Genomic DNA, 15148 nt, shown 5'->3' with positions numbered 1-15148 from the left:
TAAGACACCACCACAGGTCTCTTCTTCATTCTCCTCATATCTCTTCTCTGTGCAACTGCAAGGAGGGAAGTGTAGTGAGATACCTCACTCCTGTTATCAGAGAACCGGAGTTAACCTAAAGTTTTCTTTCTAACATTCATTCGGTATCTCACTATGGGATATAGCCAACTCCTGTATTACAGATATGCTAGCCGAAGCAGACCATCAACTGATTTGTAGTGTCCAATGTACACCCACCTAATCAATTTACAAAGATGACAAGATGGATGGAGGTCCACAGTTTTTTTTTTTTTTTTTTTTCTGAGATCTTGGCTGATTTCTTTTGATTTTCCCATGATGTCAATCAAAGAGGCACTGAGTTTGAAGGTAGGCCTTAAAATACATCCCTAGGTACACCTCCAATTAGCCTATCAGAAGCTAATTGTCTAATTGCCTAAATGTTTGACATCATTTTCTGGAATTTTCCAAGCTGCTTAAAGGCACAGTTAACTTAGTGAATGTAAATTTTTGACCCACTGGAATTGTGATATAGTCAATTAAAAGTGAAACAATCGGTCTGTAAACAATTGTTGGAAAAATTACTTGTGTCATGCACAAAGTAGATGTGCCAACGACTTGCCAAAACTATAGTTTGCTAATATGAAATCTGTGGAGTGGTTAAAAAATTAGTTTTAATGACTTCAACCTAAGTGTATGTAAACTTCTGACTTCAACTGTATATACAAAGATGAATCTGCCCGATTCCAGCCTTGCTGAAGCACCCCCAGATTTTCACCGATCCTCCAACTGGTCGTCTAATGGTTAGACCTGGAGAGGCCTACAAGCCACGGTGTCTCGCACCCACTGTGAAATTTGGTGGAGGATCAGTGATGATGTCAGGGTGCTTCAGCAAGGCTGGAATCAGGCAGATTCACCACAATGTGCCACTCGATTCTGTGTTAATCCCCGATCTCTCCTTAATGTGATAACACCAGCCGATCTGCCACACCACCATGACGTGCAGGAGAGGGTAGAAGCTATAACCGCTTTTAACTCTACCGAAAAAATATGTAAACCTGCCTTGACGCACTGGTTTACGCCCGAAGAAACAGTATCGACACAGCAGAAAAGTATATTCGCTTCGACAGTGAATATATTCACAAAATAAATAAGCAGCACTCTGCGATGTACCCGAACGGCTTGTCTAACGAACTGTTTAGCGACCACTCCTTGCGAGTCCTGCTGAGGATAGCTTACAATAATCTTCAAGGGGAAGAGAACGAGAATGAAGAAGAGAAATGTGGTGGTGTCTTATATAGGGAGGTGTGGCTCCCTTATCACTGCTGTGACTGGTCTGTCAGCTGACAGACATGGTGTCATTGCTTACAGTGTTGGATACGCCTGAGGCGAATTCCTATAGTGAGATACCAAACGAATGTTAGAAAGAGAATAAAATTCATTCTTTGTTGCCTATGCACATTATTAGTCTCATAAAGCAGGCTGTTCACATTCAGAAGTTAGTAATGAATTAAATGATTATTGTGTCAAAAAGCATCATGGTATTTGGAAACGTAAACAAAAATAATTGGTACAAAAAAAAAAACTAAATCCGTAAAGCTCTAGCTTTGATGCTAAATCATTTGGTCTCTTGTAGGTGATCACATGTGGGTGGTGTAATAAAAAAGGTCTCCTGGCCACCAGCGGAAATGATGGAACTGTCCGTGTTTGGAACGTGACCAAAAACCAGTACACTCTGCAGCAGACATGTGTCTTAAACAAAGCGTGAGTTCTTTTCTTTCTCCTGCTTTGATTTATTACAGCCTTACATTACATTACATTTGGCCTGTTCTTTACCCGCTAAAGCTGCTTCCTGAAAGGTCATGTTTCTTATGTGTTGTCAGAGATGACACCTCAGAGGAGTGTATGAATAATCTGGGCTCACCAGTTGATCCGAGCCTGGCTCCAGTGGCCTGGAGTGTCAGTGGGAAGTACCTGGCTGCAGCCATGGAGAAAATAGTGAACATCTGGCAAGTCAGTGGTGGGTCACCAGGATAATGCTAATAACATTATTTAATGATTGAGTCATTGTACATATTTATGATGGAATAGCAAATGTGTTCATGAAGCATGCTTAGAAAATATATCTTGTGTGTTTGTGCACAAGGTGGGAAGGCTTCGCTGGACCTGCAACCTCATTGGGTGTCATCGTTAGCTTGCCCGGAAGAGGAGGCAGGGTCTCTGTGGGGTGGGGAGCCTCGAGAGCTGGTATTGGTGGGTCGCATGGATGGAACACTGGGCCTTCTTGAGGTTCTGGATGATTCTGACATACAGAGAACTGAACTCCAACACTGCTACAGGAAAGATGGTACAGACATTTGAAACATCCACACAAATACATGCAAATGGCTTCTCGCTTGGCCACATTGTAAAATGTTGAGAGTAGTATAAACATTTATGAAATGTTATTTCTCAAGTTTGATCTGTGAATGAGACCACCTTTACACATGGTCAGGTGATCCGATCACAAATAGCCAGCGCTTAATACTGGTGTAAACAGGGTCTAAATCGTTTTGTGATCAGATAACAAAAACCACATACGGAGGTAGTCAAAAACACGTGTGACCACACTGCATTTGAGGTGTAACTGGTAATTCGTCCTGATGCATCCTGGACAGCAGCGAAGCGAAACAAAAGTTTAGACTTTGCCAGTTACGACCGGCTTTAAAAGGAAATAACCGCCCGATCGAAAATGTGGGGAAAAAAAGCATACCTGCAAGAGAACTTCATGGAACACCTTCAGTGTGTCTGATATCAACATGCAGAGACACAGATGTCAAGCACACACATCTAAAGCTCAGTTAATACAGGAACATATTAAAAATAATGCAAATTCTGCTCGAATGTTTCGTCCTTTGATAAAATTACAGCCACATGTGGGAGAAACAGTGTGCCATTTTAATCATGCTTTCTCTGTCTTTTATGACTTTTAAGCGGTTTTATTATCATGCAGCAACACATTGACATAGTGATTCATGAATGTTGTCATGAAATCAGGGACCCTCCCATGGAATCCGAACACAAGTGGTTACAGGAAACACATTTGAGCGACTAGGTGTAAACAGCGGTGTCTCTCCTGACCACATTTGATCGGATCACCCAAGACGCATCTTAAAGGGATAGTTCACCTAAAAATGAAAATTCTCTCATCGTTTACTCACCCTCATGCCATCCCAAATGGGTATGACTTCCTTTCTTCTCCTGGAAATAAATGATTGTTTGTTTTTTTTGGTTTTTTTTAAAGATTTTTAGAGGAATATTTCAGCTCTGTAGGTCCTCCCAATACAAACACATAAAGTCACCATAAAAGTAATCCATAAGACTTCGGTTGTTAAATCTATATCTTCAAAGGTGATATGATAAGTCTGGGTGAGAAACAGATGAATATTTAAGTCATTTTTCATTAAATTCTCCTCCTTGCCCAGTAGGTGGCGATATGAACTAGTGTTGGGTTCGAGTCCACATTAGTCTGAGTCTTTAAACAATCGAGTCGAGTCCAAGTCCAAAAGGGGCCGAGTCGGACTCAAGACCGAGTCCGTAACAGGCCGAGTCTGAGTCCAAATGAATCTGTTCAAGAATCTGAATTAAAATTGTAACCATAAACTCAACATCAATATTTTAAGCTTATTTTAACCTTCACAACTAAGAAAAACAATTTGTCGATATAAATGCAAAAAACAAATGATTAGTATCCTGCTGAACAAATTTCAAAGTGGTTTCAGAATGAAAGCATTTGCTTTAGGTGTATGAAGACAAAACTGTCCTTCAACACACTGCTTGTTGAGTTCTGTTGACATTTCAGTTATTTGTTGCTTTTTCCCCTCCACTCAAACATAGACTAAAGAAAATGAAAGCTGTGTTAGTTATTACAACCAGAGTTGTTGTTATTTCGATTTTAATTTAGTTTTTATTTCTACTTCATTTTCAATTTGTCCATTCAATTTAGTTTTGTTTTATCTAAAATTATGGGTGAAATACATTTAATGTAATTAAATACATTTAATGTGTTTAATAAATATAATAAATGGTAATATTAAAACATTTAATAATGCAGATAAAATCAAATACAACAACATAAAATAAAAACAGAAAAGATCAGATACCATTAAAAAAAAATATTTATATACTACAGTACTACACACTTTTCAGTCCTCCTGCTGTGTCCAGGTGTAGCCTACTTCCCTAAAGTCAAGATCAAATTTTTGACAAACTCACCTTGGGCTGACGTTTCGTTCTTTTCACATTATATTTAGTAAGGATAATAGGTGAATAGAGACTTCTTCCCTCACTTGTGTTTTTCATTGTATTTTCTGACTTTTTTGCCATTGAAACACAAGTGCCAGCTTTCCAGGTAACACACAGAGGTTGCGCTACAAATATGTGACGGACTGAGTTATACAATTTCCATCATGGTCTATTTCATCCGTCATATTAGTTTAAATGTCCCTGATACATAGTAAATTTGATTTTGTCTCGATATAGTCAACATTTTCAGTTAGAAATGATTTTGCGTAGTAAGCGTGAGTCTGATAAAATGTGTTCTATTTAATAATTTGCAGAGTTGGGGAACTTTTTAAAGTGTACATACATTATTGATATTTCTGTAATGTCTGGCGAATGGTGATCTCTTTCCCGCACAAGCATACAGCACGGGCACGTGGGCGAGAGTTAAAAAAGTACTTTGAAAGAGTGCGCACTGCTGCTCTCAGTCAGAATAATCACACGTATGGACATACAGTATGTGTGTGAAAACTGATGCGCAGTATCAAATACACATAATGTATGATAGGACTAACTGTAGAGAGCACATCAATATGAAGACATAGACAAATCCCAGACATTTGGAGGCAATTTTGAAATCCCATCCGAACGCTTTTTTCAGGTCTTAAAAAGAAGACATGTCTGGGGAAAAGAGGACGTATGGTCACCCTATGTTATGTAATTTTTTTGTTTGTTTGTTTGTTTGTTTTTCATTGCATCACAAGTGCCATGGACTCAGAAAAAAATCCCAAGTCCGAAAGGCTCGAATCCAAGTAAAAATGCATCCGAGTCCATGACAAGTCCAAGTCCATTCAAATTGGACTCGTGACTCGGACTCGAGTCCGAGTTTGAACTCGAGTGCCCCAACTCTAATATGAACAAAGAATGTGAATCACCAAAAACAAAAGAAGCAGCGCTGACTACCACATCTGGAGTCGCAAGTTCAAATCCAGTGCGTGCGGAGTGACTGCAGTCAGGCTTCCTTAGCAACCAACTGGCCCAGTTGCTAGGGTGGGTAGAGTCACGTTGGGTTAACCTCCTCGTAGTCGCTATAATGTGGTTCTTCCTCTCGGTTGGGCGCGTGATGATTTGTGCGTGGATGCCACGGGGGATAGCGTGAAGCCTCCACACGCGCTAGGTCTCCGCGTTAACATGCTCAACAAGCCACATGATAAGATGCGCAGATTGACAGTCTCAGATTCAGATTCTACCTCCGCCACCTGGATTGAGGCAAGTCACTATGCACCACGAGGACCTAGAGCACATTGGGAATTGTGGGGAAAAAGGGGAGAGAATCTACACAAAAAAAGTTGAAAGTGGAGATTTATATTTAAAAAAAAATTGAAAAGATTTATTGATCTTTTTCTCACCCACACTTATATCACTTCTGAAGATATGGATTTCACCACTGGATTCATTTGAATTACTTTTATGGTGCATTTATGTGCTTTTGAAGCTTCAGAATTTTGGTATCCATTCACTTGCATTGTGAGGACCAACAGAGCTGAAATATTCCTTTAAAAATCTGTGTTTGTCATAAACATCTGGGATGGCATGAGACTGAGTAAACGATGAGAGAATTTTCATTTTTGAGTGAACTAATCTTTAATACAGGTATAAAATGGGTCTAAGGCTACTTTAAGAAACTTTTTCACTTTGTCATCATTGTCTGTTACTGTTCTCTACAGTGGCTGTGATGCAAATTGCATGGTACAGTGAGGACCGCCCCTTTGCTGTTGGATATGCTGATGGAAGGCTTCTGATTGGCTCTAAAGAGCCTTTAGAAAAAGGATCTGTGATGGTTATTGATGCCCACAAGGTTAGTCATCATGATTAATATTCATATAGACTGACACATGCACACATATAAACAGATACATAACTATGGTTTCACACATTAAGGCACATAATCTATGTGAAAAACTACTTAAGCATGCTTTCATTGATCCATTGAATGTCAATTCTTTGTTTTTTTTTTCTGTAGGAAAGCATCACTTCATTGCGCTGGGCTCCAGGTGGGCAAGTGTTGATAAGCTGTGCCAAAGAGGAGATTGTGCGTCTATGGACAGGATCGGGGACGGATTTGGGCCAAAGTTGGACATGTCTGCAGAGTATCACCCACCCTGCTGTTGTCAATGCTGTTGCCTGGTGCAACCTGCCTGGTGAAGGACCCAAACCTCTCAAAATGTTTGCCACGTATGTCCAAACATAGTGCACACAATTACACATGGGAAAATGCTATGATGCAATTAGGCTTTTTTGTCTAAACATTTTTATGTCTTGTAGATGTTGTCAGAATGGTCTGGTATCAGTGTGGACAGTACCAGAGGACCCTTCATCATACTCCCAGTCCAGCACTGCCTGCCCTGTTGCATGGTGGGAATCAGAATCCAAGTCCAAATTTATGGTAAAATACCAATTTCTCAGCATTTAAATACCTCTGAATTATCCCAGGTTAGCTGTGCTCCTCAGCCATTTTAAGACTATTGGAGATAATATGTTTGTGTTTATGAGTCTTCCCTGGTCTCTCTCTAGCTGGACCCACAGCGGTGTGAAGGAGCAAAGTGTGTGCTCCAGCTGCGGGGTCATATGACTCCTGTTCGGACAGTAGCTTTTAGTCCAGATGGGTTGGCTCTGGTGTCTGGGGGGGTTGGCGGACTTTTGAACATCTGGTCATTACGGGTCAGTGTCTGTCACACACACACACACACTCACACACTTTATAAACATACAGGCTAATTCACAATCCAGCCAACTGTGAAGAATCAACAGTGTTTTCATGAAAATAAATGTGTTTTGTTTTTGTGTATGCATGTAGGATGGATCAGTGCTGCAAACAGTAGTTGCTGGATCAGGAGCTATTCACAACACTGTTTGGATTCCTGACATAGGTGTGGCTGTCTGCTCCAACCGCTCAAAGGTAAAAGAATCCTGAATGTTTAAATTTGAGTTGATTTGTCATTCATTTTGATGAGGAATTTGAGTAAATATCTAGAAGAGATGTTGCTTACTGAAGTCCGTATTTTTTCTGTAGGATGTACTGGTTGTTAATTGCTCAGCAGAGCTCATGGCAACCAGTCATGTGCTAGCAACCTGCCGCACAGCGCTGAAGAAACAGGGTGTTATGGGACTGAATATGGCTCCATGCATGAGGGCTTTCCTGGAGAGACTTCCCATCATGCTTCAGGAGCAGTACACATATGAGAAGGTACACGTGTACGCACACAACTGTTAAGGCTGGATACACTACTTCACTTTTAAAATCTAAAAAGATATAAATACTGGGTATTTGTAACAGGTTCGTTCAGTCATGTAAAGAGGAAAAGGGTGCCAGTTGAACATTCCAACGTCAAACTTCTATTAACAGAAAAGATCGCTTTTCAGCTATAAGCACCCACTCAAATATTTGCTTTTCAGCACACACGCACAGCTTCAAGCTCGACTCTCTCTCTCTCCCCTCCGGCGGTCTGGATTTCCCTTTAAATCCCTCTCCGCTCTCACTGCAAACACAAAACAGCTGTTAGCAGTGATTTCCCACAGGTGTCAGTCCTTACCGTACTCACTCTCCCGGCCTCACTCTCCACAGACGTCGCTCGGCAATGCCCCCATCACCACAATATTATATATACTTATAGACTATGTTAATGACTATAGAAAAAGCTGGGCATCACACACCAAATGACTGAGGATCAAACACTACCCAATTGTCAAGTTGATCCGAACACAACAAACTCACTCAGAAACACGCAGTACCCTTGTCATCCAAATCAAAGCTATTCTTCAAGCGCTTGTTCGCATATCCATTTCTTAAGCTTTGTGGCCCCGCACGCTTTTTATATTGACTGGTCACAGAGTCGAAAACTAGAGGAACTAGATTTCCTCTAAAAACGGCTCTAAAATATCAAACATTTGATATAATCTGACTAAATGGAATCATAGTCTGAGGGTAAGAAATCGGAGTCTGTACACATCATATACTAAAGCAATATCACATGAGCAAGAGTGCTGCAGCCTCGTGCGGCAGGTAATTGTGCTGATAGATGGACAATACAGAATGATTGCGAGTGTGATATTGCTTATATACAACAGCTTAACGAACAAGTAAATAATTAAGTAGGGAAAAACTAAGAACTGTCCCATAAAAAGTGCTCTTTTGTGTGGAGCTTTCTTACACCATGGATCTGCTAGTTCAAAAAATGCGCCCAAGCCTCCATTACTAATTCAGAAACTACACTTTAAAACTAGTAATGACAGCTTGAGCTGTTTCTAACAAGTTATTGGAGAAACAAGGATGTGTGTTTATGAGAGAGAGAGAGAGCGCGTGTGCGCGACTGAGCATGTGATTACCTGAGTCTGTTGCGGTGATGAACAGTAAAGCTGCAGTTAGTTTAACTCTATTTCTCAGCTGTAGTGTGGTAGTAATCCACTCCTATCCTATTTCACTCACGTTCAGGTGTTTTGTTTTCAGAGAGAAAACATGGAGGACGCCAGTTTCATTCTTTTACATTTCTTGGGGAACTCTTATTTTGACACTGTCACGAAGCATTTTCTTCTCCACCATGTTGAAAGTCTTTTCCTTACTCAGAAACTTGGGTATAAGGAAGGCACCCCGAGTGTGTTTGTTTAATCCATCTGACACAACTCTCAGCTGTGATCGGCAGTAATGCTGAAACTGTAAGTTTATCTATTTCTTAGCTGTTGTGTAGTAGTAATCCGAGTGATCATGGAGTGAGAGACAATTCCGGATGACTTCAAAGAAACTCGCACTGACTGACAATGCAGTTCATCAACGTCAGCTAAACTCGTTCATAACACACACAAGACGGTGTTTTGTTGCCACCTGCTGGCTCAGATCTTTAATTTCACAGGGATGAATGAAAATTCACACATCTAGCTTACACATTTGGAATGCCACGAACACAAGTGGAGTCATACAAACAGTAAAGCGTCCCCAGTGCTGATCTTCTGAGCTATCAGCGCTCTTGGAACGCCTCTCGTCTAATCAGATTCAAGGACCGGAACTAACTGTATAATACACAGTATTCTGTGAAATCTGTCAGTTGCAACTGGCTCAGAATCTGAAGAGTGGAGCCGACGAGCACAAAGTCAGCCTGATTAGAATGCGTTGATAAAATCGGTGGTAAAGTCGTGTAGTGTAATCCAGCCTTTATTAATGCTATGATATCAGTTTAGTAAGTAGTGCTCATGTTAAAATAAAAAAGCAGCACATTGAGCGAGTTTGCTTATTTAGGTAATTTCCAATCTCTCTTACAATGTTTATTTTGTGTGTTTCAGCCTCATGTGGTTTGCGGAGAGCAGCTCGTCCACAGTCCATACATGCAGTGTCTGGCATCTCTGGCGGTGGGTCTACAGCTGGATGCTCTGCTCTGTCACCCTCCTGTCCCACCTCACCTGGCCCACTGCCCACTTGAGCCTGGCTCCTCCTCTTCCCCCTCCAACAGCTCCTGGGCCACCAGTGAGTGGGCTTGGCTGCACTGCTTCTCCACCACCGTCAAAACAGCTGAGGCTCTCGCACGAGGACACACTTTCCCAGAGTCTTTCATAGTCCCAGACCTAGAGCCTGCGGCCAAGGACAAACTGGCACTGCTTATGGTGAGAAAGAGAACCACTGAGATTTATTAGGGACAAACTGTATTTATTATGTTGGTCACAGTATTTTTAAATATTTCAGTGTATATCTGATGCTTATGTGACAGAGTGTCCTCTTTATTTTTGTGGTAAACACAGGATAACAGCAAGTGGATGTCTGGGATGGATGAACAGATCATGTCGTGGGCCACGTCCAGACCAGAGGTGAGAGAAAAGACTTAACACTAGAAAACATACAAATACATGGTCACTATTCAAAATACAAAATACAGTTTTCTTTGTGTCTTAAAGGACTGGCACCTAGGAGGGAAGTGTGATGTATTTTTATGGGGTGCTGGCAGGCACGGGCAGCTCGCAGAGGCCGGACGCAACATTCTGGTGCCAACTCTTGCTTCCTCATTTTCTCAGGCCCAGCAAGTATGCATCTACAAAAAAACACATACCAATACTCTTACTATTATTCCACGCTTTTGTATTTTATGTGGTTGATTTTTATTTTTTTATTGTCAGGTTGTTTGTGGGCAGAACTGCACCTTTGTGATCCAGGCAAATGGAACGGTGTCTGCATGTGGAGAGGGCAGTTATGGCCGCCTCGGACAAGGAAATTCAGACGATCTGCATGTCCTCACTGTCATATCAGCTCTGCAAGGCATGCAACAATTTAACTATAAAGTACTTAAAAATTCAAAAATATTTTCATTATACACAGCATTATTAACAGCAGTGTAAACAAATGTTTTTTTTAGGATTTGTAGTGACCCAACTTGTAACATCATGTGGGTCTGATGGCCATTCGATGGCACTGACTGAAAGTGGAGAGGTGTTCAGCTGGGGAGATGGAGATTATGGAAAACTGGGCCACGGCAATAGTGACAGACAACGCAGACCACGACAGATAGAGGCGCTGCAGGGGGAGGAGGTGGTGCAGGTCAGAAACACACCTTTAACATACTGCATTTCACATTATTGCTTATTCTTCCACTTCTTAATTACTCGCACTTACATGTACACACCCAAACATGGGTCACGGGTCTGTAGGTATGGCTGTGGACTGCAGGAAAAAACTAATAATAAAAAGCAACTTAACCATATATCACCATCTTTTGTTGTTGTTTTCAGTGGATATGTGTCTGAGCAGACTTAATTGATTTGTCACATATGACTAATACTACTAATACAATAGTTAGTCCAGTGTTTGTTCCATGTGTTAGGCTGAAAATGCATACAGCTGGTGGTAATTTCAGTACTTTTCACTTGATGTCACTTTCTCAAATTCCACTTGATTGTACAATTTATAATCTGGGACCTGAAGCAAAAGACTGATCTAAGGTATGTGTGATAAGAGTTTGTCTAATGCAATATTATTGTGTGCAGATGTCGTGTGGCTTTAAGCACTCGGCGGTGGTCACTGCAGATGGAAAGCTCTTCTCCTTTGGCAATGGAGACTATGGAAGACTTGGGCTTGGAAACACCTCTAACAAAAAGCTGCCAGAGAGAGTCGGTGCTCTTGAGGGTCACCTGGTCGGCCAGGTACATCTGAATACAGTCACACTTCGCAGATATATATACAGTACTGTGCAAAAGTCTTTTTCAACTTGTTGCATAGTGAGGATGTCTTCAGAAATAATGCCATAAATAGTTTTAATTTATCAGTTAACATCATACAAATTCCAGTAAACATAAAAAGCTAAATCAGTATTTGGTGTTACCACCTTTGCCTTCAAAACAGCACCAGTTCTCATAGGTACCTGTTTGTTGGCAGACAGGATGTTCCAAACTTCTCGGAGAATTCGCCACAGTTCTTCTATCTATTTAGGCTGTCTCAATTGCTTCTGTCTCTTCATGTAATCCCAGAATGACTCGATGTTCAGTGGGGGTCATGCCATCTGTTGCAGGGCTCCCTGTTCTTCCATTCTTTTCTATTTGCAAAAGGAATGTTTGGGAGTCTAACATTTATATTTCCTATTGACACACTAAAGCTTGAAGATAACCATCATAAGACAAATGTTTTTGTGAAACATCTTATGTGCCTAAGACTTTTGCATAGTACTGTACATGTATCCAATGTTTATTTTCATTTAAACATGTCTATGCATGTATGTTTTTAGGTTGCATGCGGGCTGAATCACACTCTGGCAGTATCTTCTGATGGAATGACAGTTTGGGCTTTTGGAGATGGAGACTATGGCAAACTGGGACTGGGAAACTCCACAGCCAAATCATCTCCACAGGTGACAACAACTGACACACCTCTGTGAGGACACTCGTACACAAGATACATAATGCTTGAAGACCACATTTAATAGCTTCATAAGCACAGTTTTCTTTTCTGATGTATTTCCTATTAAAGCAGGATATGGGGGCGGGACATATCAAAGGACTTGTCCCTTTTTAAATAACCATTAGCCTTTAGTTGAAGTCACATTCATGAACATGATTTATTACTTACTATTGCTAGTCATAGGCAGGTGTATAGGCAGGCGAGGGACATTCTCATGAGTGCAGTATAAGTCATCAGTAATTTTGGTTTGTTGTCCAGGAAGAGACTGTTAATTTTTAACATGTACAGTACTGTGCAAAAGCCATAGACACATAAGATGTTTTAAAAATAATTTGTCTTAAGATGGTTATTTTATATATTCTGCTTGAGTGTTAATTGGTAATGTCAATTTTAGATTCCCAAACATTCCATTAAAAATAGAAAAGAATAGAAGTAGAACATGGAGCCCTGCAACAGATGGCATGACCCCCACAGAGCCCCCACTGAACATCGAGTCAATCTGGGATTACATAAAGAGACAGAAGCAATTGAGACAGACTAAATAGATAGAAGAACTGTGGCAAATTCTCCAAGAAGCTTGGAACATCCTATCTGCCAACAACCTGGTGCAATATCAAATATTTATTTAGTTTTATTGTTTACTGTTTACTGCACTTTGTATGAACTGAATTGACAAAAAAAAATTATTCAGGCCATTATTTTTGAAAATATCCTCATTATACATATCTCTTCCATGTTTGCACAGTGCTGTATATCTGCTACAAGTTTATTTTGTCAACTTTTAGGAGAACACCTGCATACACACGGACTGAAAGACACAAAATTCTAATTTTTAATTGATCTGGACTTTAGTACATCTATCACACACTCAAAACTACTCCTGGTCTTTTCCAAAAGTGTCTGTGTGCTTGTTTTACAGAAAGTGGATGTCCTTTGTGGAATTGGAATAAAGAAGGTGGCGTGTGGGACCCAGTTCTCCGTTGCTTTAACCAAAGATGGAAATGTCTTCACGTTTGGCCAGGGTAAACCATGCACACAAATGGACACAGATTTACACTTATAGAAACAGTTTGCTCATAGAATGTGAAAACTAGTCTAATATTTCTTACAATTGTTAGAAAAATAAATTATTTTGCTGATTTCTGCACTGATGTGATAGATCGTTTGATTGGTCTGCCGGAGGGCCGAGCACGAAATCATAACCGGCCTCAGCAGGTCCCTGCTCTGATGGGCATGTTCATAGATGATGTGGCTGTTGGGGCAGAGCATACACTTGCAGTCTCTTCAACTGGAGATGTTTACGCTTGGGGGAGCAACTCAGAGGGTCAGGTCTGTGTGGAATTTTAGTCAGTTTTGCAGACAACAAGCCAAATATGTTTCCCATCTTTCATGGTTTTTATAGATTTTATAAGCAATACCATGGGAATTAAACAATTTGTGTGTTTGTAGCTTGGCTTGGGCCACACCAACCATGTCAGAGAGCCAACACTTATCAGCACTTTACAAGGCAAAAATATCCAGCAGATCTCTGCAGGTCGCTGCCACAGCGCAGCATGGACCGCAACACCTGTACCGCCACGTGCTCCAGGTCCAAACAGCTACACACATGCCTACTTATGCTAATTTTTACGACCCTGGCCTCACTGATCACACAAGCTGCAAGCCTGATTCCAGTCATTAGTGTCATTGAGACTGGATGTGTTTATATCCTCAGGTTCGTCAGTGCCTCTGCAGCTGGGCTTGCCCATGTGTGTGCCTCCTCAGTACAGTGGCCTAAGAGAGATCAGTATGGAGGCTCTGAGAGCCAGACTACGCCTGCTCTACCACTTCTCTGACCTCATGTACTCTTCATGGAGACTGCTCAACCTCAGCCCCAACAACCAGGTATACACAAACATTTTAGGTTTACATCAGTTTAGCTGATGTCTGTTTGACACAAATCCTACAGTTCCATGAACATTTATTTTTGATAGTACAATTATGATGTATCTTCTGGTTCAGAGCTGCACATCGCGCTATAATGCTGGAACGTGGGGTATAGTCCAAGGTCAGCTGAGGCCCCTGCTGGCCCCTAGAGTTTACACACTGCCCATGGTGCGCTCCATTGGTAAAACTATGGTGCAAGGGAAGAATTACGGCCCACAGATCACAGTCAAAAGAATCTCCACACGGTCAGTCATTTGCAGAATAAGAACCAGAACACTGAATCTTTACCTCACTATTTTTTATAACATTACAGGTAGCATATACTGTAAGAACACCTTCAGTGCTGGTAATCATTTACTTACCTCCTTTTCTTCCAGAGGTAGGAAGTGTAAGCCCATCTTTGTGCAGATCGCCAGGCAGGTTGTAAAATTGAATGCATCTGACCTGAGGCTGCCATCGCGAGCCTGGAAAGTCAAGCTTGTGGGAGAGGGAGCAGACGATGCAGGAGGGGTGTTTGATGACACAATCACAGAGATGTGCCAGGTACGATAATCCTAACAGCGATGCATTTAATCAGTTCTCAGTGCAAAATTACATGCAAGTCATGGAACTCATGAAGAATGAGGAGGGTATTTGAGAGAAATGTTCTTGAACTGAAGTGAGGAAGTGTCTGATTGAGACATGTCACTGTCTGTAGGAGCTGGAGACAGGAGTGGTGGATCTTCTTATCCCTTCTCCCAATGCTGCTGCAGAGGTGGGCTACAACAGAGACAGGTGAGAGCTAGCTGAATGTTGTCTGCTCTTTTTATTGCTATGTATTGGTGCTTTTATACAACAGGGTTCACACTGTCATGGAAAACCTGGAAATATCAGTTTTTTAATTGTGTTATCCAGGCCTGGAAAAGTCATGGAAACTAATAAAATCTCAAAAATAATGGCAAGTTCTATAGTGAATATAATTTTTCTAGTTTACTCTGCTCTAAAATATTTTATTGTGTAGAGTATGCGCAACCCTCCACTACAGTGAGAGGAAAT

At 41.1% G+C, this 15148-nt stretch overlaps 1 protein-coding gene across 10 annotated transcripts in view; it reads left to right on the top strand.

Annotated features, from left to right (window-relative positions):
* Positions 1-15148, top strand: part of LOC127413792 (probable E3 ubiquitin-protein ligase HERC1) — an 88171-nt gene that overhangs the window by 57512 nt on the left and 15511 nt on the right. For all 10 annotated transcript variants that reach the window (XM_051651247.1, XM_051651237.1, XM_051651216.1 and 7 more), the window contains 23 exons: positions 1634-1761; positions 1881-2017; positions 2144-2344; positions 5985-6115; positions 6281-6492; positions 6583-6703; positions 6832-6978; positions 7115-7216; positions 7331-7504; positions 9592-9909; positions 10045-10110; positions 10198-10323; positions 10417-10555; positions 10653-10834; positions 11281-11436; positions 12015-12137; positions 13107-13209; positions 13347-13516; positions 13637-13775; positions 13902-14071; positions 14189-14358; positions 14491-14656; positions 14811-14887. In XM_051651247.1, coding sequence (XP_051507207.1) covers positions 1634-1761; positions 1881-2017; positions 2144-2344; positions 5985-6115; positions 6281-6492; positions 6583-6703; positions 6832-6978; positions 7115-7216; positions 7331-7504; positions 9592-9909; positions 10045-10110; positions 10198-10323; positions 10417-10555; positions 10653-10834; positions 11281-11436; positions 12015-12137; positions 13107-13209; positions 13347-13516; positions 13637-13775; positions 13902-14071; positions 14189-14358; positions 14491-14656; positions 14811-14887 — 3458 coding nt within the window. The remainder of the gene's footprint in view (positions 1-1633; positions 1762-1880; positions 2018-2143; positions 2345-5984; positions 6116-6280; positions 6493-6582; positions 6704-6831; positions 6979-7114; positions 7217-7330; positions 7505-9591; positions 9910-10044; positions 10111-10197; positions 10324-10416; positions 10556-10652; positions 10835-11280; positions 11437-12014; positions 12138-13106; positions 13210-13346; positions 13517-13636; positions 13776-13901; positions 14072-14188; positions 14359-14490; positions 14657-14810; positions 14888-15148) is intronic.

The sequence above is a fragment of the Myxocyprinus asiaticus genome, chromosome 2 (assembly GCF_019703515.2).
Source record: "Myxocyprinus asiaticus isolate MX2 ecotype Aquarium Trade chromosome 2, UBuf_Myxa_2, whole genome shotgun sequence".
Lineage (NCBI taxonomy): Eukaryota > Metazoa > Chordata > Actinopteri > Cypriniformes > Catostomidae > Myxocyprinus > Myxocyprinus asiaticus.
This window is presented reverse-complemented; position numbering and strand designations above follow the sequence as displayed.